The sequence below is a fragment of the Parasteatoda tepidariorum genome, chromosome 6 (assembly GCF_982258835.1).
Source record: "Parasteatoda tepidariorum strain Cologne lab strain chromosome 6, Ptep-v5.0, whole genome shotgun sequence".
Taxonomy (NCBI): Eukaryota; Metazoa; Arthropoda; class Arachnida; order Araneae; family Theridiidae; genus Parasteatoda; species Parasteatoda tepidariorum.
In genome coordinates, this window is record NC_141760.1 from 111,838,081 (window position 1) to 111,864,783 (window position 26,703).

The following is a 26,703-nucleotide window of genomic DNA, read 5'->3' on the forward strand; positions in this document are numbered from 1 at the left end:
AGTTGCTTTTGACTTGAAAGGACTCCAATAAATCAATGCAAAATAAATCTGATATTTGTTTTTTGTTGAAAAAACGTAACAGAGAAATCATATGGACACATTCAATTTATATTTAAATATTTGTGTGCAAATGAAATTTGGAGAAATGTTTAGATAAAATATACCGAATTACATTTAAAGCTGGTTTAACTTTTTTGCAGTTTCAGAAATATATGTGCTTAACACTAAACATACCAACACTTAATGTTCACCTATTTCTACCGTAGCTGGTCATGACTGGACTTCATGATTCTTGATTGAAAACATGAAATATGGATGTTAGAAAAGAAATAAACTAAAAAAAATCTATTATATTTAAACAAAATTGTATATTGCTAATTTTTATGCGTTACAAACATAAAGAATAAGAATTTTTAATTCATTACTCAACGCATTTTTTACATTATACAGGGTGTTTCCATCGTACATTTTCCACAAACATATTTATTCTACTTATTACTATTTCTATAATTCTTATAATTATTCCTATATTTAATATTATTTTTTCTAACTTGTGCTGTCTTAACTGTTTCGACATTTTTCTGGGTGAAAACCAACAGTTAAATTAAAAATCAAGTAAAGCTATCAAAATAAAATATATTCTACTTACCAAAACATTTAGTTTTTGTCACTTCTTCCGACACAAAAATGCCCATCTAAAGTTTTTGGCACTTTCTTGAAATTTGAATTCAGTTATTTTGATTGAACTCACTACCCAACAGTCTTTGCAGAAATGTGAATGCAATACGTTGAACACGCATGGATGCAATACGTTGAACTCATCGAATGCAATACGTTGAACACGCATTACATCGTAATTTCTGATCTCATAACCTTATAACGCAATAAATTGTACTCCCTGTCAAATGACCAATTGTGGTTGAAATAGGTATACGTAGAAATAGGTGTAGGCAGAAATAGGTAATAGATACAGATGGGTGACAAAATAATACGAACACCTGTGAAATATCAGAAAATCTTTATTAATAGGGAGTTGGACCACCCTTTGACGGAATTACAGATTTAATACGACGTGGGATCGATGCATAAAGGTCATGGACAACGTTTAAAGGGATATTAAGCCATTTCTCTTGCAAAGCGGCCTCTAATTCCAAAAGATTTGATGGAGGTGGGAATCGGGAACGAAGTTTAGACTCCAAATATTGCCACAAATGTTCAATAATATTTAAGTCCGGAGACTGAGTGGGCCAGGCGAGATGCTCAACTTCATTGTCATGATCTTCGAACCATGTTTAAACGCACCTAGCGGTGTGGATAGGGGCGTTGTCGTCTTGAAAAATCGGTCGCTCTCCAGGGAATACAGTCTGTATAAAAGGATGAACATGATCCGCTAGAACGCTTAGATAGTCATTAGATTTGATTCTCCCATGCAGACGTACTAGTGGCCCAAGACCACGCCAAGATATCGCACCCCAAACCATAATGGAGCCACCTCCATGTTTCACAGTTGGTAAGAGGCATTCAGGATCAAACGCTTTTTTAGGTGATCTTCACACATAAACGCGTCCGGTGGTCTGAAATAAGGTGAAGGATGATTCCTCGGACCATATTACCTGCTGCCACTGCTGTGGGGACCAACCTTTGTGACCTCTACACCACTGACTGCGCTTGAAAGCATTGGTTGCTGTCACCAAGGGTTTACGAAATGCCACTCTCCCATAAATGTACGCTGCATGAAGTTCTCTTTGAACAGTTCTTGTTGAAACGGGGTCCTGAAGATGACTGTTCATGTCTGATGTTATCTCGGATCACGATTGCTTGTGTTTTCGAGCTACTACGCGCTGCAAGACACGTCTATCCCTATCATCAAGCTTTGACTTTCGGCCACTGTTTTGCTTTGAAGACTTTGTCTTACCTTCTTTCATGTATGCTGTCATAACGGCTGATACAGTACTTCTTGCAAACCCCAAAAGGTTTGATGTTTCTGTCACCGATGCTCCAGTTAAACGCGCCCCAACAATCATCCCTCTTTGGAATTCTGACAGGTCAGACATTTCACCTTATAAAAGCTAGTTAGATAAACTCATGCAACACAGGTGACTAATGTTGAGAGACTGATAGCTTCCTCTTCACGCTCACTAGGTGGCAGACTTCTGTTGCAGGTGGCGTGGCTGTACTGCAGGTGTGAAATAAGCCACACTTTTTCACAGGTGTTCGTATTGTTTTGTCATCCATCTGTATATTCAAACAAACAAAATGCAAAGAATTAATAATAATAGAATATTAACTGTATATAATTGTTGGAAAAAGCCATGAAGTCAAATGTGTCAAAAGCGATAAGATGACAAACGCGTTTTCAATGCAGCAAACGTTCTTAAACGGTCATTTGATCGGTTATGGTATGTTTAGTGTTAAAGAAGACAAATTACACTATCATAAGAACTAGATAAAGGGATGAATATATATGGTGTAAATTTGCCATAATCTAAACACAATATTAAATTGACATCTGTATTCATTGTAATTGCAGAAGGTGTTTTAAGAAAACATTGGGTCCTGACTATTGGCAAAATATTTTTCCTGCTTAAATTCAAATGTTTTATTATATGCTTACCATTCGATAATGCAGTATTTTCAATATTAGTTTTAAATCCGGTTGTTTTTAAATAACTTAATGTTGTTTTAACAATCTCAAGGTGAATGATGACAATCACACAGTCGCTTTGGTAAATGTACGAAATGTACTAGGTCTAGTTAAGTGCTACTGCTCGGTATGCCATATGTTTTTTTTAAGGTCAAGTGCCACTGCCCGGTCTACATTTGCCCGGTATGCCCTACCTCAACCTTTTTTAAGGTCAAGTGTCACTGCCCAGTACGAATTTAACCAATACTCAGCACACTAATGTTTCTCCTAGTCTATCATGGACAGATATTAAAATATCGAATAAATATAGTTATACCAACGAATAAATTAATACAAAATCGGATATAACAAATATTTCCGACATTCACAAAAGTGTTTATTGACATTCACCGGTGAAAGTCGACATTCTCTCGATTTATTGAAACGAACTCTTCATGTAGTGGTCTAACTGATATGATTAATACAGAATATATTTTTTTACAATTTATTAGAGAATTAATAAAATTGTTTAAAAAAACATTTAAAATTTAGTTTGATTTTTTTTTATTATTTCGAAGTTTCGGAATCTGAAGTTTGCGGTATTCAAAATTTATGGACTACTTGCCAAAAACGCTCTACATAATGTCACTGAAGAATTTAAAAATTTTTAAACGCAACTTTTGTAGAATCAAATCCAGAGAGGTATTATATATTTCATGACTATTTCGCCTCTCCTGATACTGTATATAGTGTGGAATATCGAAAAAGAACCACGCAGGAGAGCTGTTCTGAAATAGAATATTCAGTTGCGCTTTATTCCAATTTGATTGTGTAACTTTACATTTTGATGGATGTTTGTATAAATCAATATTGAGCCCTTTGTTTTCAAATACAATCTGTTTTCTTTTGTGGTGCTACCTTTATTTTTCTAATAAAAACACGTTAGAAAAATTCAAACACATTTGCATGATTTATTATTACGGTATTGAATTTCAAAGTTTACACACATCCCATTTTGAATCCCATTACTTTTTTCAAGGAAATTGAGAGGTTAAAAATTTTTTTTTCTCGATATCTCTTTTTGACAATCAAAAGGAGTTAAAATAAAATTAAGACTATTTCTGAATTTTTGGTGCAAAAAAGTTGTATTTTATAAAAGTTAAAAATTGTGGTTACTTAAGTATTTCAGAAATACTTACTTTAAGGGGTTATTACCATTTAAGGAATTTAATAAGGAAAAGAAAAGAGCACATAAGCTATTTATTTTATTTTGTTTATTCATTATTTTTTTTAAAAGAAAATAAGCAATTTTAGTTTCTCTTAGAACAAGGATGGCGAACCTTTATACACCAACGTGCCATTTTTTCTAAAAAAATTTTTTAATGAGGTCATAGACGTGCCGACAAAAAATTTTGACTTCCTGATTACTGGGAAAATAATACTAAATACTATCAACTTAAAACTCTTTATTTAAATTGAAAAAAAATACATTTTGCAATGTCTCAGTTATACGCGTAATTCAACTTAAAGTAACATCAGTGTGACTTCTGTTGTTGCAGATTAGATGACAAATAACTTATATTAGGTTGTAAGATGTTAGTTTAAGCAGGACTGTTAATTTTTTTTTGCTAGTTATTTATTGTTAGCTTGTTTTTTATGGTTATTAATTGTTTTTAGCATAAATTGTTAATTTTATTACTAATATTGGTTTATTATTATTTTTTTTTGTGAATTTTAATTTAATTGTTACATATGCTTCATAACACAATGTGTAATAACAATTCATAGTGCAATAACAATTGTGATCGGTGGCGTGCCCAAAATATTGTGTCGCGTGCCATAAATGGCATGCGTGCCATTGGCTCGCCAGCCATCCCTGTCTTAGAGCATCAAAATGGTATTAAATCCAGTAAATCGAATTAAAAATTGGATAAAAATGCCGCAATACGGTAGTTTTCAGTTTAATTGAAACATTGCTTCTGAAGCTTAGACAATGACAAAACTGGAGGAAAATTGTATTGCACTGTTTGAGAGAAAGATTTTGCGGAGTATACTAGGTGGTGTAAATGAAAACAATAACAGTAGAAGGAGATTTAACTTTGAACTGTACAAGAGTTATAACCAACCCGATATTATTAAATACATAAAAATAAATAGAAGGAATTGGATGGCCCACGTGATTCGAATGAGTGATGACAATACAATAAAAAAAGATATTGCTTTTTAGACCCACTGGAGCAAAAAAGCGGGGAAGGCCGCGGTTGACATAGTTCAACATAGTTTTAATGTTGAGTTTTAATTTAACATAGCTTTAATGTTGAGGGTGGCAACTTTGCAATGCGAAAGATACATTTTTCACGCATGAGTATTTTTTGAAGCACTCATTCTTAAAAATGTTATTTTACACTTTGGCACTTTACTGTAACAAGTTAAAATTTCAACTTTTATAGGAGATAAACACTTTTTTTTTTTTAACAAACATTAACACTAAATATTGCCATTTATTTAGTGTAGAGCAGTGATTTCGTTTGAAAGTGTAGTAAATATAGATTCTGAAATTTTAAGTTTAAGTGTAAATTGAATTTAATATTATTAGAGACACATTAGGAATAAAATTTTTAAATTAGCCTTTGGAAGCCAACATGTTTGGAACCTGTAATAATTTTTCTTAATAACACGTTCAGATTGAGAAGAAATTTGTTTTAAATCCCAAATTAGTTAGTTTTAATGCTTCGTGTGGCAGTTCAGAAAATAAATTCCTATTTTTGTATCTCGAAAACTTACACATTTTAAGCAAACAGAATCATTTCTTGAAATAGTACTTTAAAAATGTTCTGAAATTTTCTCTGAAAAAAGTATTCGAAATAAATTTAAATTGTTTTAGTTTGAAAAAAAGTGAGTATTTTTGAGTTAGGAAAACTCTCCAGAAAATATTTTTGAAAAAAGGGGAATAGAATCGCAAAAATAAGATGTAATTTTTTGTTTGTTTACTTAGTGTTTAATAATATTTTAGACAAAAGTGGTGTTTTTCGTTTAGTCTCCTATGTTTAAATTCTGGTTTTTTAGCATTTTGCATGGTGTTCTAGAAATTTACAAATTTTTTAAATGAACCATAAAATAAATTTTAGGTATTTTTTTTTTACAATTCCCCAATTTATTTCGTACAAAAAATATCAATATGCAAAGTCATAATGAAGAATTTTGACACGGGTATTAAATAATGCATAAACTACAAATTCGTTGAAATTTCAACTTTTTTAAGCGCATCATTACTAATATATTTTGAATTAAAATAAAAAAATTTTCAGTTTAATTCTTGTGCTTCTTTCCTACATCTACTCTATTAAGAATCTCACACTATTAAGAATCCCACTCTATTAACTCCTCTATTAAGAATCTTCGAGACATTTCTAGTTGTTCTTTAAAGAGAGCAGACGTTAAATTTAAAAAAAAAAAACGTCTAAACAGTTGATTTGACGGAAGAAGAAAAATTTCCAGACAGAATTTGAGCAATTCCTGAAATTTGAAATTTGAGCAGGGAAAATCCATGACTACTAATAGAAAAAAAAAGAATTTGAAAGATGCTAAATGATAGAATTGCGAATTGTTTATGATTGTTAATGTCTGATGAATTTTAATGTCTTTGAATTGTTAATGATTCAAGAATATTTTTAAATATTATATATATTTTTAAGTGTCTTTATGTATATAATTAAACATATTAGATAAGATTGTTTCGATTATTAAAATAAATTGGCTTTAAAGAAAAATATATTTCTCGCGAAATTTTAATGTGTTAAGGAAATCATTAAATAACACTGCAATAGAAAAAATCAGAAATTCATTAAACGAAAAAAAAAAACTGTAAAATCTCTTGACAGTTTTAGATCTATGATCGAATCTCTATAGAGATTGATTCTTGCAAGGTATTTGTCCTTTGTAGAACGTTCTTAAAGTCTCAAGAAAACTTAAATGGAAAATATACTTAAAAATCGGAAAAAAATTTTTTTTGCTTCCTAATTGCAATTTTAAAGAAGACAAGTCTCGAGCGCCTGAATACGACGCTCGTTTTCTAGATGAAAGCACATGAATGATGAAAATAGAGCTGGTTAGAAGCAAGAAAAATTAAATTGTTAATTAAAAAAAATGGACCAGAATAACCTGGTTGATAGGGCACTGCACCAGGAGCTCATGGGTTCGATCCCCGCCTGCCGAAGACTCCGCGTGTAGTAAATGGTGACTGATGTACGTTAAATCTGTCGAGTCACAAAATCCTCCTTGTTCCCGTAACAAATCATGCATTCGGGGGTACTGATCTGGGAGTTTCCTTGTCTTCTGGATGGGTTCAAAATGACAAGGATACGAGGTTGAACATTAGTAGTCGTAAACACAAAATTGGGTCGGCTGTTCAACGACGGTTATAATATAAAATAAGAAAATTATAAGTAAGCAAATGGATGAGGGTAACAAGTGAAACCGTGGCAACCAAGGAGATGACGGTGGTCGAAAAATGCATGTCTGGTTCAAATGCATGCGTCATTCTGAAGGGGCGCAAAACTAATGTTACTTGCTTCGGAATCTGCGTTCATATAAATGAAACTAAAGGGCTTTCAGATAAGTTGTCGTGGCCACAGTAAAAAAAAATGTTTTAGCTTCATTCTAATTAAATTTACGCCCAAAATCGTGCAAAATTTGAGGTAATTGATTTTTTGATATCGGACCAATCTGCTATGTTATTTTCTTCATTATTTCAATTTCATTATCTGCTATGTTATTTTCTTCATTCATTTTTGAAATTATAGTATTTTACTCTTAAAATTTATTGCGAGGGATTTCAATGAGAAAGTCTTCAAAGTGCTGCAAATCAATAAAAATATGCGCTCTTATCATAGTTTTTAATTTTTTAAAAATATATTTTCGTTATTATTTTTCACACTACTGAAATCAAATTTTATCAAAAGTTTAGTATTTAATTTTGTTAAAAAGTTTAGTATTTAATAGTTGGTTAGTAAATAATTCGAAAAGAAATTTGAATTGCAAGGTATACAATTTTTTACATCATCTTAGATAAAATTAGATACTTTAAAATGTAAAATTTTTAATACATTACAAAACTTTTTCGACTAAAATAAAACAATTAAAAATAATAAATATTTGCTAGAATTTGTATTTTGCATGTTAATTATCCTTGGATAAGCAAATTTTATAATTGTGAGAAATTTTTTTTTCAATTTGCTTAAAAATTTCTCGAGATAGGCGAAATACGTAAAAAATTAAATTAACTTCAGGGGGTCCAAATTTTAGATTAGTCTCCTGACCAAACAATAAGGACCCTATTTCCCAGACTGACCCTGCCCCCTATATTTTGGGGGCAGGAATTTTGAATCCATCGAAAAGAAAGTATGTTTATTCAGAGAAAATATGTTTTTTATGCCTGATTTTGAAATTAAAATATTTACTGTACCAATTAATTATCATATTTGAGGTCAACCCCTCGAACCATTAAGATGGAATCCTAAGACATAGTTGGTTAGTATATATATTGCAAAAAAAATAAATACCACTACTCTTTTTTATCATATATTTTATAATTTTTGCATATTTTCTTTATTAATTTTTTCTGAATTAAAATCAAAGTATTTGATTTTTAAAAATCGTTGCATAGGATTATTATGATAAGTGTCTTTATCCCCTTATTGTGAAGTATTGGACAGATTTGAATATTGTTAAACTTCTTTTCCTTTCTTCCCTTCCCCTGTGCTTCGGGGGTGTGTGCGACTGTGGAAGGAGGGAGGGAATTCCCTAGCGTATTTCTTCGATAAACCGAAAAGCTAAGACTTAATCAACAGTCTCACTTCTAAGAAATCGAACATTTCTACTGTGATGTAGTGTTATCTTTGGGAAGGGTGAATCGAAAAGGAACTATATATTCTTTATTCTGAAAATCGAATTGAGCTTGGAACTGATATTGGGCTTTTCCTTTTAGCTTTTTGAAAAATATTGTTTAGGAAAATGTGAGGAGGTCCCGAATATCGATTTATAGTTCAGTTATGAAAACGTAAGAGTTAGGCATTTATAAGCTCTTCTCACATTAAAAATATTCTAAAATTTCGTGTGCTGTTTCTGCATCTACTTTTGCTGCTTACTGATTTATTGAAGTAACACCCTGATTTTTTTTTATTACCTAGATTAATATCTTTAGTTACAATCCGTGACCAAACTATTAGACGCACTATAAGATTTTATGCAAAATCTTAATTATCAGGTGAAACTATATACAGCTGTATTGTTTTTACGCGGTTTGCACTTGTTTATGTTCGCGTATCAATGGTTTAACATTGCAATGCAATACGTTAAAAATAAATACAAATGGGAAGTATATGAAAATAATCTCTTGAATTAAAACCCGTTACATGTTTGCTTAAATATAAAAGTATTGCATATTAATACGTGCAAACCATGTCATTATTAAAAAACTGCAGTGCGTCTGATAACTTGATCTAATTATTATAATATACTGATATAATAAATGTTCTATATTAATATAATATGTCGTCTAATTTAATCAATATTAGATATTGTCTAATTTAACTAATTGATACAAGAACGTAAACAAGTGCAAAACCATAAAGCTGTATAGTATCACGTGATAATTAAGATTTTACATAGAATCTTATAGTGCGTTTAATAATTTGACCAGGGGATGTACATCTAGAACTTTTTTATATTATCATAAAATGAGTTTGATTCGATTACCTTAGAGTATAAGAAATTCGAACAGTCTAATTCTTGTCAAAACGGGCGAATGCGGTATGATTTTGGTGATATTACTGACTAATGAAATATCCACGTTGTTTACAAATTTTAGTAAATGTTTATTATTTTTTACTGTTTTATTTCAGTCGAGAACATTTTGTAAGGTGTAAAAATGTTTACATCGTTTTAAAATATCTAGTTTTGTATGGCAAGATACAAAATCTGAGCGAAATCGGTTGAATCGTTTCTCAGAAATCAAGTGTTTTCGAAAATTCGATTTCACAGAAACAACTCAACCAATTTCTCTCAAATGTTATATTTTGCCAAGTAAAACTAGATTATTTAAGATGAGGTTAAGAAATTGTATACCTTACACTCCCAGATTGTGACTACCCTCTATATTTTGGGGAGACAGAAAGCCGTCGAAAAAAGTTATGTTTATACGGAGAAAGTACGTTCTTGAGTCTGATTTAGTAAATTCAAATATCGTCTGCACTAATGAATTAGCATATTTGATCAACGGTGAAAAGCTATTCAAAAGATATTAAAAAATACATAAATTTGTAATAATGGTTTTAAATGATGATATTTCGTATTTTCAATATTGCTGTAAAGACTTTTAAACTTTCACAAAAAAGACTAGTAGCTTGCATCTTAAATGATTTATTCACAAGTTAGAGATGCACAAAACAGACATAAATAACGACACATCACAGAAAAAATTTAACCAAGACATTTATCAAAATACCGCCATCATCATTTTTTTAATAATCTCGACTCCACTCTCTTTGGAAACAAAAAAAACCTAAAAGAAAGTTAGAGTGCCATCTAGAGGCCAGTTTCTTACATTGCATTCGAACTGAATGACGACAGAAAGTGATGTTTGTCTTCAAACCACCTCATAAATATTTGCAAACTATAGAAGATCCAAGTCGGATCTTGAATCTCCTATGGTAAAAACACGATCCAAGTCGGTGCTGCCTTTCACGAGTTATAACTGAACGTCTATATATGTTAGAAAAACTGATATCACTTGAAAAAAAACCGTTCTTTGAAATATTCTAAATATATCGTTTGAACATAATATTGCAAAACATTACCTAAAAATAGCACAAAAAAATTATGTATCCTTAACCTGTGAATCAAATTTTACTCATGGAATTTTCTAAATCTTTTTTGTCACTAATTTGTTGTTGTTGTTGTAGTTAATTTACGTCGCACTAGAGCTGCACAATGGGCTATAGGCGACTGTCTGGGAAACATCCCTGAGGATGATCCGAAGACATGCCATCACCGTTTTGATCCTCTGCAGAGGGAATGGCACTCCCGCTTCGGTAGCCCGACGACCTATACGGGAAGTCGAGCACTTTACGGTAGAACAGTTTAACGAGGACCCATACCGCACACTCTTGGTCCCTACGCAGACTGATCCAAGAGGTTACCCACCCGCACACTGACCGCAGCCAGTGATGCTTGACTCCGGTGATCTGCTGGGAACCGTGTCTTAACGATCAGTCCACTGCGGGAATTGTCACTAATTTAAACGTGTTTACCATTAATATCATTGTATCATAGTATATCATAAAAATTCTTTCTTAAATTTTTTATTTTGGTTTTTATTCCAAATGTAAGACCTACAAGTGGAGTTTCTTTGTTTTAAAGTAATCTTATAATAATCCTTTCTACCCAACAATTTATGGTAAACATACTTAAAACGGTGTTTAAATTTATAAGTCATTTTGCAATTACAAAAATGCAAATAGTATGTATGTATGTAGGAATTTAATTTACTTCGCACTAGAGCTATACAATGGGCTATTGGCGACAGTCTGGGAGACATCCCGGAGGATGATCCGAAGACATGCCATCAAAATTTTGATCCTCTGCAGAAGGGGTTGGCTCCGCTTTGATAGCCCGATGATCTGTACGCGAAGTCGAGCATTTTATGGTAAAACAGTTTAACGAGGACCTATACCGCGCACCCTCGGTCACTACGTAGGCTGATCCAAGTGGTCGCCCACCCGTTTACTGACAGTAGCTAGTGATACTATACTACCGGTTCTACCGGAAACCGTGTCAGACCACTGCGGGACGTAAATTGTATGTATTTTTTTTAATAATGTATAAAACTGTACCCAGAGTACATATGAAATTAGTCCCGCAGTGGACTGATCGTTAAGACACGGTTCCCAGCAGATCACCGAAGTCAAGCATCACTGGCTACGGTCAGTGTGCTGGTGGGTGACCACTTGGATCAGTCTGTGTAGGGACCGAGGGTATGCGGTATTGGTCCTCGTTAAACTGTGCTACCGTAAAGTGCTCGACTTCGCGCGCAGGTCGTCGGGCTACCGAAACGGTGGTGCCATCCCCTCCGCAGAGGATCAAAATTGTGATGGCATCACTTCAGATCATCCTCCGGGATGTTTCCCAGACCGTCGCTAATAGCCCATTGTGAAGCTCTAGTGCGACGTAAATTAACAACAACATATGAAATTAAAATGGTGACCACAAAATCGTACAGCATTATCAGAAATTCATTTTTCACACTAATGCTAGATATAATTTCTTTACATAAAAATATCCAACTATTTTTTTAGTAACTAAAAAAAAAAAAAAAAAAAAAAGAACATTGTAGTGTAAATTACAATAACAGCCGGACTAAATGTTTAAGTTAAAAATTTTATCTCAATAGAATCGGGCACTTTAGCAGTAGCTAAATTTCTCAAAATAACAGTCGACAAAATAAAAATTTTTAGAATCTTTGAATTTGATGTAAAACAGTATAGTTTAAAAGAAGAAAAAAAATTATTGAGTACCAATCTTGGAGTTGGCAGCTGGTGAGCGAAGCGAGCTGTGAGTGAAGCACCCTAGTTGTTTAAAAAAACAAATTTAAGAATGAAATTAATGATCGAATATTCTGTAAAAGTTTTTTTTTGCAGTTATTTAAAAGGAAAAAGAATCATAGTTAAATGGAATTAATCGTAGAATAAAATCGACAATAAGTGATTAATCTAGTTTGATTCCGAAAAAATATATATTGCGTAATAAATCAGCGACTAATTAACGGCCAGATGCTAATTAAGAATTTCCTATTTTATTCTTACGGATAAGGGTAATTTTTTTCCTTACCTTTTACTGCAGGGTAGGACACAAGTTTTCTAACGAAGTGCATGTAGGCAGTTTCTTTCTACTTTTCCCCATTATTCATTAAAGGGACTTTTTTTTTCTTCTTTTTCCCTACGCTCGAACTGTTTTTTTTTCAATGAAGGAGGATAACAATGACCCTCTATCATTGAAATAGCTTCATCAAATTAAGTTAATTGATGAATCAATTTGCTTTGGTCTTATCGATATTTATCTTCATTACATGTATAGTTTTCGACTTTAATCGCTGTTTTAACTTTTATTTATTTCGAAAGGAGGAAAAGAATTGTTACCGGCAAACTACATTGTTGAATATAGACCTGAAATTATATGAAACACGTTGTATACAATGACAAAATACAAAGTGGCAAAGAATCATTTTAATATTAGCTTTCTTAGTTGCAGATTCCTATTTTATTTCACTTTTTTTTTAAAAAAAAGAGCCTAACTGTTTAGCATATCATAACTTAGAAACTGTTAGAAACATTATGAAAATTTGCACATTTCTAGGAAAATGTTCAAATAATATTCCTTTATCAAAAGGTTTTGGATGCGACCATTAGTTTTTTTAGTTATTTTATGTCAAAGTTGAAGATTTTTTCTTATTGCTCTACATAATTCAGTTTTACGAAAACTATGAGTATATAGGCATTAGGAGTTCTGTGCAGAAAATTGAGACAAAAAATGAAAAATAAATATATATTACAAAATATTCAGAACCCTAAATTACAATTTAAGTGAGTCATCATTATAAAATAAAGAAAAATAAGAAGTTCAAAAAGTGTCTAAATATGATTGAAATTTATCTTAACAACTGATTATCAAGAAATTGTAGAAAGAATTTCACCAACAAAATTAACTTTTTCATGACGATTGAACTACGGCTTTAATATTTAATTTATTTAAACTCTGTCACAGAAAGTAGTCATAGTTCGTTCATCAGGAGTTGGCACTTGTCTCCGCCTTCATCACGTGGTATCCGACGATACTATTTCGCTATTTTTGGGAGAAGGATGTGAACAATCCTGAACAAGAATGCTATTTGTTGATCGCATGACAAAAATATTTATTTCGCAATCTTTATGTGGACTTTTTTTAACATTAATTATTTCATAAATTTGATGATATTTCTCTCTTTTGAGTGAAAAGTTTGTCCTTTTTTGAGACATTTTGCTGCAATATATTTAATTAGCTAGAGTAACGAAAGGTATAATGGCAGATAATAAAGCGAAGTAGGTGACTGGAAAAGAATTCATTGTTTGCGTTTGGCGCGCAATAACGGTTGTCTCATTTTCAGGTGCGGAGATGTTTCTCCTCTTATTTCTGCGTGGAAATGAACCATTCGTCCGAGGAGGTGGAGCCAAGTGCCAACTCCTGGTGAAGGAACTATATATATTATTCAGATCTTGAAAAAGAGTACTTTTCCATCTCGCAGATACAGGCGATAAAGTCGCCAAAGTAAACTTACTGAGTAATGTTTTTTTCTTTTTCGATTTTTAAGTGAATTTTTTCAAAGAAAGAAAAAGATAACCGAAATTAATTCTTTCAATGCAATGAAAAAGTACCTGAAAAAGATATTCTTAGACTATGAAAGAAAATAGGATTTTATTCATTCCTTTTTCAGTAAAAGACCACTTCCTATGGGTGATCTATTTTTGGCGATTATTGTAACTCACCCTTACAAAATTCATTCATTTATCATAACCATAGAAATTCGCTGGTGTTCTATTTTATTTTATAACCGTCATTGAACAGCCGACCCACTTTTTGGGGTTTACGACTACTAATGTTCAACTCCGTAGCCCTGTCATTTTGAACCCAATTCAGAAGACAAAGGAATTCCTGGATCAAGTATGTGGAGGAAGTAGCCGTTGTGAAAGTCTTTTTGACCGAACTAACCCGCATTTGCGTACAAAACCACGAAAACCTCCTACTGTTAGCCTGGCAGCAAAGAGACTCTAACCAATGACCCGTCTACCACTCAGGATATTTTACGTCATCACTGTGATCGGTGCAAGCCGGATGCGAAGTTTATATCGACCAGCCATTTCTGTGATTCGAACCCGGATCACCTCATTGGAAGGCGAGCACTCTATCCCCTGAGACATCACGGCTCTCGCTGGTGTTTTAAAGTTTTTTATGCAAAATTTTTCTTTGACAATACTTCCTTTTATATATTTTTTTAATAGGGGACTAAACCCCCGTTCGCTGCCTCTCACCAACCCCTTCGCAATAATTGTTTTTTTTTTTTTTTGACAGAAAAAAGATTGTTTACTTAAGTTAAAATTATTCTCTTATTATAGATGTACTAAAAAGAATTCCGTTTGCTTACGCTTGTACCTCCACTTCCCACTTCCAAATATTATTATCTATTAGTATTATAAATATTTAGATCTATTGGTGAACATAAGTAATTTTTCTAAGTAATTATTTTTTAAAATAACATTTATAATGTTATAACATTATATTGTTCAAACAAATTTGAGTTCACAGCCGTAATTTAATATTTCTGCTTCCCAATCGGATGGATATATTAAATACTATTCTTGCTTGCATCTCATTGTGCATGAAGCTGATCGTTAAGTTCTAAATGATTTAACAGATCTCTTTCATAGTAATTTATGAGAGTATATTAATGTTATTTGCACAAGATAATAAGATTGGACCACCTTTCTAAATAACTTAATTTTAAAATGTAACGCAGAATGGCATTGTAATAAAAAAAACATAGTAGCAGAGTATGTATTGCAACTATTTAGCGAAATTATCAACCACACTTAACTTTCCCCCCATGAAATATCTAGTTTTATATATCAGATTGCATTTAATATCAAAACAAAATTGTCCAAAAAAGTTAATTTCCCCAAACGATTTCCTTAAGCAGACGATATTTTATTTTGCTGGAAACAATATAACCTTCTTACTTCTCCTAATTGAGTCACTACTGCAACTCTTCTTACTTATCTGTCACTCGAAATGAGCAAATACAAAATAAGATTGTATCCCTCTAATATGTCCCAAAAGAAACTCTTGTAACCTCCGATAAAATATTTACATCGTTTGCTCACTTTTATAAGCTTTTGGAACTTTATTACATGCATTAAACACACAGTTAAGTTCTATATGTCAGAATTTTCTTTACGAGAAGAAAAACCATTTATTCCCGATTTGGAGCAATATTAATTTGTTTTCGGGTTTATTTCACTTTTAATATTGCTTATGCTTCCGAAAAAGAGTTTTTAACAAATATTTGCAAGAGTTATATAATGAGTACAGCTTTCAAAAATTTTAGTCTGGAGATTAACAATATAGATTATGATTTCTTATCGTTTGGAAATAGTGGAATTTTGTTTGATAACATAGAAACAATATTCAAGTTTTTTATTTTATTTTTAAATTCTATATTTGGCAATTAAACTTTGTTTCCGGAGAGGAAATAAATAAAATTATTATCGGACCATTTGAGAAGTTAAGACTTTCTAGATGCAGAAAAAATGCGTTGATTTTGGTAGTTTTTTTTAAGTGTTTAAAGCGATTAATCAGTTTTACAGTTAAAGAATTTCAAAATTTTCAAATGGCAACTCCTATTTTATTACAAAGGTAAGCGTGTTCATCACAGTAAATTTTTTTTATTGGAATGATAATATATGCCGGCGCTGAGACAAAAGTAAAGATGCAGCTTTCAATATTTTTCCTTTTATCATTAAAGCGTTTAGTAGAACTGAGTAACTGACGCATCAAAAATTAATGAAATGTTCTTTTTTGTACCAAAATTTATAAGTTTTACTGTAAAAATTATGTTTCGATGAAGAGAAGAAGAGGGATTCCATTTGAAATGTTTGGTACTGTCACTCTAACCATGATAATAATTTTTTTAACACTATTACTGAGCGCATACCTTTGAATGCTTATATGACAAAATTTCATTCCGCTTATAAACAGATAAGGTCTTATGATTATGTATTACAAAATTATTTTGCCACCCTACATATCCTTTAATGTGACACTTCAAACAAATTATGTTTCAGTTTTTAAATTTACAATTTTTTCTTATAGAAACATAGTGGCAACATCACAGGCTGAGACTATTTTTGGGAAGATCGCTTTCCATGGACAATTTTAAAATGTCCTTTAAAAGCGTTAAATTTCATTTCTTTGTACATGTTAAGATGATTATTACTTTTATAAACAGTCTTTTAATTACCAACTTAAATAAAATGTCCTTTAAAAGCGTTAAATTTAACAATTTCATAGCTTTGCACATTTTAATATGATTATTACTTTTATAAACAGTCTTTTAATTACCAACTTAAAAAAACGTTCTTTAAAAGCGTTAAATTTAACAATTTCATAGCTTTGCACATTTTAGTATGATTATTACTTTTATAAACAGTCTTTTAATTACCAACTTAAAAAAAACGTCCTTTAAAAGCGTTAAATTTAACAATTTCATAGCTTTGCACATTTTAATATGATTATTAATTTTTTTCTTATTAAACAGTCTTTTAATTACCAACTTAAATAAAACGTCCTTTAAAAGCGTTAAATTTAACAATTTCATAGCTTTGCACATTTTAATATGATTATTACTTTTATAAACAGTCTTTTAATTACCAACTTAAAAAAAAACGTTCTTTAAAAGCGTTAAATTTAACAATTTCATAGCTTTGCACATTTTAATATGATTATTACTTTTATAAACAGTCTTTTAATTACCAACTTAAAAAAAATGTCCTTTGAAAACGTTAAATTTAACAATTTCATAGCTTTGCACATTTTAATATGATTATTACTTTTATAAACAGTCTTTTAATTACCAACTTAAATAAAATGTCCTTTAAAAGCGTTAAATTTAACAATTTTATAGCTTTGCACATTTTAATATGATTATTAATTTTTTTCTTATTAAACAGTCTTTTAATTACCAACTTAAATAAAACGTCCTTTAAAAGCGTTAAATTTAACAATTTCATAGCTTTGCACATTTTAATATGATTATTACTTTTATAAACAGTCTTTTAATTACCAACTTAAAAAAAACGTTCTTTAAAAGCGTTAAATTTAACAATTTCATAGCTTTGCACATTTTAATATGATTATTACTTTTATAAACAGTCTTTTAATTACCAACTTAAAAAAAATGTCCTTTGAAAACGTTAAATTTAACAATTTCATAGCTTTGCACATTTTAATATGATTATTACTTTTATAAACAGTCTTTTAATTACCAACTTAAATAAAATGTCCTTTAAAAGCGTTAAATTTAACAATTTCATAGCTTTGCACATTTTAATATGATTATTACTTTTATAAACAGTCTTTTAATTACCAACTTAAATAAAATGTCCTTTAAAAGCGTTAAATTTAACAATTTCATAGCTTTGCACATTTTAATATGATTATTACTTTTATAAACAGTCTTTTGATTACCAACTTAAATAAAATGTCCTTTGAAAACGTTAAATTTAACAATTTCATAGCTTTGCGCATGTTTCAGTGCCTATTACTATTTGTACTACTATTCAAACGTCTTTCGGTTGTGGTACAGTGATTAGAGGAAAATACATCTATTAACAATCACATATTTATTAGACATATACAAAACATAGCTAGACGAGACAAACGGATAGAATCAACTGTCTTTCTTACGTAATATTGAACAGTGTAGGTGTAAAGCTTCAGCAGCGCCATCTGTTATCAATGTCTTTTTTTATGGTATAAGCAGTAACCGAAAATAACCGACCCATTTGAGGGTTTATTGCTATCAATGTTCAATTCTATAGCCTACAGTTTTAAGCCACATCCAAGGGTATTTCTGGATTATAAATTTGACAAAACTAGCCTTCAAGAAGGATTTATAGATGAAACTAATATATGGGAAGAAAAACTACGAAACGCTTCCACGGTTAGCCGAACTGCTTACGATCCCCCTATCACTGAGAATATTTTGCTTCAGAATTGTGGTTGGTGTGAGACACTGGCAGAATTCAGATTGAAAAACCATCGTTGAGTTTCGAACCTAGTTCACCGCGATGGAATGCGAGCACTTTATCTCCTGAGCCACCGCAGCTCACTACATATATCTTGACAGAGACGGTTATGATTACAAAATGCTAATTAAATATTGGAAGAATAAAAATTTGCTCTAAAGATAAAAATCCACTAATGCATGAAACACACTATGATGTGCAGTATCCATTAGAATGAATTATTTAGAATGAATAAATTAGATTGTTTGAAACAAATCAACGCGAATAAAGTATGATTAAAGGTATAGAAATTGACAAAACAATAGTTTTGGTTCGACAAAGAAGAAAGATACTTGCTAAATGTAAGAGGATTTTCCAGTATCCCCAGGGTGCAAGTCGTAGAAACTGAATTCGAGCGTCGAGCTTGACTGTCATAAATTGAGGAAAAAGCACAAAAATGACCTTAACTAAAAAATTACGCTTGGTATTAAATGAAACTGGCACCCATCATAATTTAATGCACGCAAAAATTTATGAAACAGCATAAAAAGTATTAACCATGCAGTTGTGGTGTTACAAAAATTATGATATGTATGAAATTAATAAATCAGATGTTTGGAACAAGAAAAATTATCTTCAGAATGGAATATGATCACCTCTAGCAGCAATACAGTACACACAGCTATGTATGATGCTTTCAATTATTCGGTCTACCAGTTTCGTTTTTATGTGTGAGGCATTGTTCTGTGTGAGCAATTGTGCCAAGGGTCAGAGGAGGAGGATTGAGAGTAGTTTCTGCCTAAAGCAGCCCAAACACGCTCAATAGGATTTAAGTCAGGTGATCGCCCTGGTCACTCCATACGTTGAATTATTTTATGGATAATCATTCTAAGATAATCATCCCTGTGCGGTGTTGCGTTATCTTCCTGTATCACGAATTCACGATCATCACCTATTGCACCAGCATAAGGGCGCACATAAACATCAAGGATGCCGTCTCTATTCACGTGAGAACACGTGGGAAAATGGTTTCACGTGGAAAGATATGCAAGTCTGTGCATCCACCCAAAGAGATACCACCCCACACAGAGTCATTGTCTCTTTGGTACACGCATCTCTTTCACGGAGGTTTTTGATGGATGATGATATCGGATTCCAGATTCTTTAGCAATGGAATCTCTATCAATCAGATTCTCTACTGGTTTAATGTTCAGGAGGCAGCGTTCTTTGATAATTGGATCCAAGAGCTGGTGCCAGACTTGACAAATGTTTCAATGTTAATGATGACCATGTGAAAAAGAGCATAAATGTTCATATTTTAGCTTGATAAAGTTTAGTTTGTGCTTCTTTTAATACATCGCAAAACGGTTCTTATTTGAAAAATGACTATCGTATTGCATGTTTTCAGTCGTGCAACAAAAAACATACATTTTGATTTTTAAACTTCTTCCAATTGTATTAAATTTTATAATGTATGTATAATTTCCATCAGCCTTAATTCTGTTAAGCCTAATTTAAATTCGTCTTAATATTATTTTAGTGTTATGTGTAGGTTTGACTTACAAACTAATTTTGTTTTTAGAATAACTAATTATCTTTAATTTTTAATTTGTCTAATTATTTAAAATCCTCTGTATAATATTCTGATGATAAGTTATACATATGTTTAGATGTTTTTTTATCATTATTTCAAAAGATTATTTCTGCTTACCTATCATTATATGTTAGCTTTATTCTCAAATTGAAACCGTTAAACATTTAGTCTAAATCGCATTTAGCTCAAATTATTATTTTTTTAAACTTTCAAGTTTGACATTGTTTCACTTTATAGTTAAAAGATAATTGAATATTAAAACACTTTGGCGATATCACGAAGGAATGTCATTAACTTAAAAGTCCGGGAGTGGAATTCAAAATTAAAAAAAAATATTCTTCTTCGACCTCAAATGCCGTTGTCGCAATAATTAACATTCCTTGAGGCGCCTTCTCCGCAAAAGAGAGCAATTTCATGAATAAACAAACTTTAATTTGCGGCGTAAACTTCTTGCTTCAACTTAATTCTCTATTCTGCCAAAATTATCATTCTAATTACTTAATCTGCTTATTTCTCTATTAGGAATCCTCTGAGAAGGAATATTTCCATATCACAATCGAATAACTTTAATCGAAAATGAGACAAATTGCCTTGAAAATAACAAATTCCTTGCCAAATAACAAATACTTAACACTAAATATAAATTTATTTTTATATAATTATATTTTCATATAAATGAATTTATTTATGTTTCTATTTTTACTTTTTCATTTCAGTAAATATTGATTTAAAACTACTTAAAATTTAATCTAAGCATTGAATTGTTATCTAGTAAATAAAAATAGTGCTCTGTTAATTTAAAAAAAAAATATTATTGGAAATATCTCCATGAAACTCGGATTCCATAAATTTTCTAGTAACGTTAACTTATTAAACTTAAGTGTTCTAACTATGTTTAGTAAATTTAATGCCGTAACGTTTTGTTGTAAAATTTCTAGTGATGTAACTGTATTAAATTTAGTAAACATACTAGTTTAATGCGGTAACATTTTATAAAAATGTTTCATGTAAAACTACTGTATAGTAAACATTCTATGCTTATTAAGTTTATTGAAGTAATATTTTGGAAAAACGTTTCTTATTGCGTTTTTGTTTTAAATTTAGTAAACAATATATGTTTACTACATTTAATGCAGTAATATTACTACAAAAGTTTACAGGACCCATGTTTCATAAAAACGCCTATCAATCTAGTAATACTGCAGATTTTTTTTTACAGTGTATCTAAATTCGAAAAAAAAAACTATATTCATCCAAAACTAATTAATTTTGTTGCATAGTTGAATTTCATAGACTATAGAAAAAAAAAACCACACACTGTCCTCGTAAATCCTCGAAATTGTTTTCGGTTCGTTCCGGTTCGAACCACTGTTAGTTTCGCTCAGTCATTGAAATACGTTTGCAATTTTATTTAACTTTGTACATATGCTGACACAAAAAAAATCTATAAATAAAAATATGTATACAAAACGGCAAACAGAAGCAAACAAAAATATTTTTTTATTTTTTATAATTTCATATATTTTAACTTTTTATTCAGTTGAATTTTGTTTTATCCTTTTATTAAGAAAAGAATGAATATTTCTTATTTTACTTTATAACTGGTTTTGAAAAGCCAAATCGTGGCAATATCATTTCATCGTTAAATGGAGTTTATCGTCATTAAAAGGCCTGGCCATTTTTTGACTAGCTATAACGCTCACATTTTAATTGTACTTGATCACAATGCAAGTTTCAATAGCTTCTTTGTCGTTACTAGAAGTCGTTACTATCATCCTTTTACGACCGAATAAAATTTACGGTGATTAAAAATTTCGACAAATTTCGATTAGCTATAATAATTAGATATTAATTGAAACTCTGCGTTGGATCATTTCAATTTTCTCTTTATCTATATTAGCAGGATTATATCACAAAAAAGAATATATAGTGGGTCGAAATTCTGATTACATTTTAATGAGCTAGTGTTCTTAAATTTCATCTTGAACCCTGTGCTGACTTTTGGAGAGTTGATTTGGAGCTTAAAGATTATAAATTAGCAAGCGAAAATCCGATTATTAAGTTGAAGGAAAAATTAAAATTATTACGCTTTACGGGAATTACTCATTTAATATATTTTAATTTTTTTTACTTAATTATTTCAACGATAAATCCTGTAAATAAAATTTTTTCTTGCATCAAAAAGGCGTAAAAGTTGTTTTTAGAAACAAAAAAAAGTAACGCCAAGTCAATATAATTTCAAGATACATTCACAATTTTTCTAAAACAAAAATTCTTTAAATAACAAGTTGTTTTCGTAAGAAATATTTTTTATATATACATATCTTTTAGGTTGTAGTTTGTTTTTCTTTTCAATAAAAATACTGTTATAATAAAAACTGAATTTCCGATTTTCTTATCAATTTTCTTCGTACAAATATTTTTCTTTTTTAAAATCTAGAAAAGATGAAATAGGGTTAAAAATATTTTTAGACTTTCTTTGCTGGAAAAAAATAAAATGAGTAAGGAATTTGCTCCAACTTCTTTTGGCATGTTTTTGAAGTTCAAATTTGTTTACTGCATGCCCTAAGGACAAAACAAAGTTTTCTCAAAATTTCCAGAAGTATGTTTCAAGATTTTTTTTTTCTACTTTATTTCACAAGTTTTACAACTTATTATTTTTTTGAAAAAATGTATAATGTGTGTAAACGCAAGTCTGATTTTTATTTTTTTTACTTTTTTAGAATTGTTTTAAAATGACAAAACTTGCAAAACTGTAAATAATGAAGTAATTAATAAAAATATTGATTCAATAAGAAAAATATATTAATTATTAATTTATCACAAACGTAGAATGTAAACTGTATTGTTGTCGTAGGCCATTAAGACAAGGGGTGCGATTGTTCTTGTTTTCCAGTGACGTCATCTATGGCCAAGAATTTGACTTCTGCCACACCCATACGCCACACCCGTTTATAGGACAAACCCATTCATACATCCATTCATTCATCCACAGATCGTAATTTTGACCTGAACCAGAGAACGATGTATCGCCAATTCAGTACCCCCTGAGATGTAATTTGTTATGGGAACATGGAGAACTTGGTAACTCGACATATTTCATTTTATAACCGTCGTCGAACGGCCGACCCAATTTTTGGGTTTACGTCTACTGACGTTCAATGCCGTAGCCATGTCATTTTGAACCTAATCCAGAAGACAAGGGAACTCCTTGATCAAGTATTGGGAGAAACGTGCCATTGTGCATGACATTTTTGATGGAACTAACCGGTATTTGCGTTACATGAAGAGGAAGACCACGAGAACCTCACATGGTTAGCCTGACGGCAAAGGGACTTTTACCCATGATCCGTCTACCACCGAGGATATTTCACGTCAGCACTGTGGTCGGTGCAAGCCGGATGCGGATTCGTAACGACCAGCCAAGGCTGGGATTCAATCTCGGTTCACCTCATTGGAAGGCGAACGCTCTATCCCCTGAGTAATCGCGGCTCAGGGGATCGACATATTTAACGTGCACCAGACACGGAGTCTTCGGCCGGATGGATTTGAACTCCCGCTCTCACGAACGCGAGTTCAGCGCCCTTCCAACCAGGCCATGCTTGCACTGTAGACTCTATTATACAATTTCCTTAAATTTTTGTGACTTTTTATGTTTATAATTAACTTTTTAATAAATGTTTCCTTCATTAATGGTTTTAATTTTGATTTTAAATCTTACAAAATCGATGAAAAATTTGTTTTTTGAAAATATTTAATTTATATTTTATTTAAAATTACACTACATGAAATCGAGGAGAGGGATAGTTATTTTCACCCTCCAATTTTTAAATTCTGCAAAAAAGCTTCTCTGAAAAATTAGATTAGTTTTAAATTCAATTTGGAATTATTCGAACTGAAATCTGCTTGAAAACTTTTTTTTATATAATAAAGTAAAAATAGTAACGAGCACATAAAACTATGTGAGCTTTAAATTCGGAAAAAATTTGAAAAACATTGAGTTTCTAGTATTGTAATTCTGTCCGTATCCGCTTAATTTTCATTACTTAAGTTACATCTTTAGAAAAATTAACATAAATTGAATTTGTTAAATCAGCATAAATTAGTGTTTGTGTAAAATACTTCCTGAAAATTTGTCGTAATAAATTATGAAATTCAAAATTGCGTTAAGCCTAACACCATTACTTAGCTTAACGTACTTAGATTAGATTACAGTACCTGGCAATAATCGTTGAATAATCATTATTATTCTCATAATAAAGTGATTAAGAAAAAAAAACTGATGTTTAGTGCCATATTTCAATAAGTATAATCGTTAAGTGAACATAAAAAAATCTGTTTTTCATAAGAAAAAACCACCTTAATGCCTAGAAATAAAAGAAGCTTTCTACATCAGCTTCATTTTGAATGACTATGACGAACAATGTTTCTTCTTCAGCTTAAGCCCTAATTGACGCTTATCTCTCACTAAGCTCGGTACGCATTTTCACTAGACCATCGAACATCATTCATTCTTTGGTTCTAGCAAACATTTCATTTTTTTTTATATTTCTAAGTTTTATATACCTTCTGTACACTTGATTTATTATTTTTGGTAGTTATTTTGTATAGTTACATAAATAAAATATTTCTTCCCTGCAGAGATGATAACTTCATGATAATTTGATAGGAATAATAATAATGTTGTTGACGTATGCCTGTTTAGGCAGAGGAGTGCGATTGTTCTTGTTTTCCAGTGGCGCCATCTTTGGCCAAGAATTCGACTTCTGGCACATCCATAAGTCACACCCGTTTATAGGGTGGATCCATTCATGCATACATTCATTCGCAGATAGTAATTTAGACCTGAATCAAAGAACGATTGATCTCCAATCCAGTACTCCCAGAGGTATTGATTTGTTGTGGGAACATGGAGGACTTTGCAACTCGACAGATTTAACGTGCATCAGTCATCATTTACTACACGAGGAGTCTTCGGCCGGTGGGGTTCGAACCCACGAACTCTCGGGCATGGACCTAGCGCCCTACCACCAGGTTATCCCGACCCAATAATAATATGATTATTAAACAGTACTTAAGCCACATTTTCAGAGCGTATTTATGACTTAATGAATAATACTTTAGTTTTTAATAACAATACAGAAGTCCAAAATTTGCTTGAAATCAGTCAAATAATTTAAAAACAAAACTTTTTAAGATTTATTTCTTGAGAAAAACTAAATCAACTTCATTATTTAAAAATACTAGTTTAATGTAATGTAAAAATTTGTATACATTAAGATTTACAAAAAAATGCCAAATATACATTAGTCCATAGAAGCAATCTAAAATTAATAAATAGAATCATTTCACTAGTTGATAGAAGCAATCACCAATTACTTTAAAAACTATTATACAAAAAATCAATTTGATTTAAATTATTATTACTGATAAGCAAATTAACATATCATTTATTTATTGTTCAGTATCTATAGAATAAGTTAATAAATAGAATCAATATATAATTTGATAGAATATGAGACAAGAATATATAAGCCATTAATGCAACATTCCCTGGGTAAAATGCGGAAAGTAGCTTATTCTGCCCTTTAACGAAGTAAATTAGTTAATCTGAAGATTAGCTGCTTAATGTGTTCGCTAAAAGTTTTCGATCTTTAGCGATTACATCTTTCTGAAAATAAGATTGATCCTATTGTATGATCGAATCTGTCAATGTTAAAAGATAGTGTGAAACATTCTTACAAAATTAAGTTTATTGTAGATTTTGGAATATCAATCGTCGCCCATAGTGCAGCTCTAGTGCTACTTAAACGAAGTACCTACCTAGATTTAGACTAGTTCAAAAGTTTCCTTTCTCTCTGCTGTCTGGGTTATTCCGTTGCATCTTCCTATTAATAATTTATCAATAAATGATAATGCAATAGCATTTTAATAGAACAATATTTAGTTTAAATTTTTAAAATATAAAAGTTTTTTTTCATTCCTCGCCATAAAAGATTCAGTACACAAATGCTTTAAAATTTTCATTTCAAATGCATGGCATTGAACATCAAACATGGCGTTTCCATTTCTGATTCAAAATGTCTCTTAAATTTCCATTTCTCCTCGCCTATTTTACGATGTCCTACACATTCCCTTTTTTTTTATTTTTTTGTGGAAGGCAAACTTTTTATTTCCATCTATTCCAACACTGACGTGGCAGGCAGCCATTTTTTTTTTGTAATGTAAAGTATCTTTTCCGCGGATGCCCACCAATTCAAAGAAAATTTATTCCGAAAGAGGAGGTTGTCTGGAGTGAAAGTTACAGTTTTTATTTTTTGTCATGAAATAATAAATATTGCAGACGTTACCAAGTGTGTGTAGGATTAAATACAACAAAAACCAAGTGAGGGAATAAAATTTTCAAATATTCGAAAATGTTTATGGACTATCTAAATATTTATTGGTCCCTTTTATCTAAAAACCTTTGCTTATTCATGACAGATTTGTAATGTTCACGAATTGATACGTATACATTGCAACTTAAAATTTTCGTTTCTTTTTTTTCTTTTCTGTTTTATACCAATATTTTTACTCTGAAGTATTCCTACATATAGCATTTCATTGTAATAATTCCA

The 26,703-nt window shown here is 31.1% G+C and overlaps 1 protein-coding gene across 1 annotated transcript in view; it reads right to left on the reverse strand.

Annotated features, from left to right (window-relative positions):
• Positions 1-2,100: 2,100 nt before the first annotated feature.
• Positions 2,101-26,703, reverse strand: part of LOC147808286 (uncharacterized) — a 79,990-nt gene continuing 55,387 nt past the window's right edge. Inside the window, exon 2 of the mRNA XM_087166973.1 lies at positions 2,101-2,235. Coding sequence (XP_087023099.1) covers positions 2,101-2,235 — 135 coding nt within the window. The remainder of the gene's footprint in view (positions 2,236-26,703) is intronic.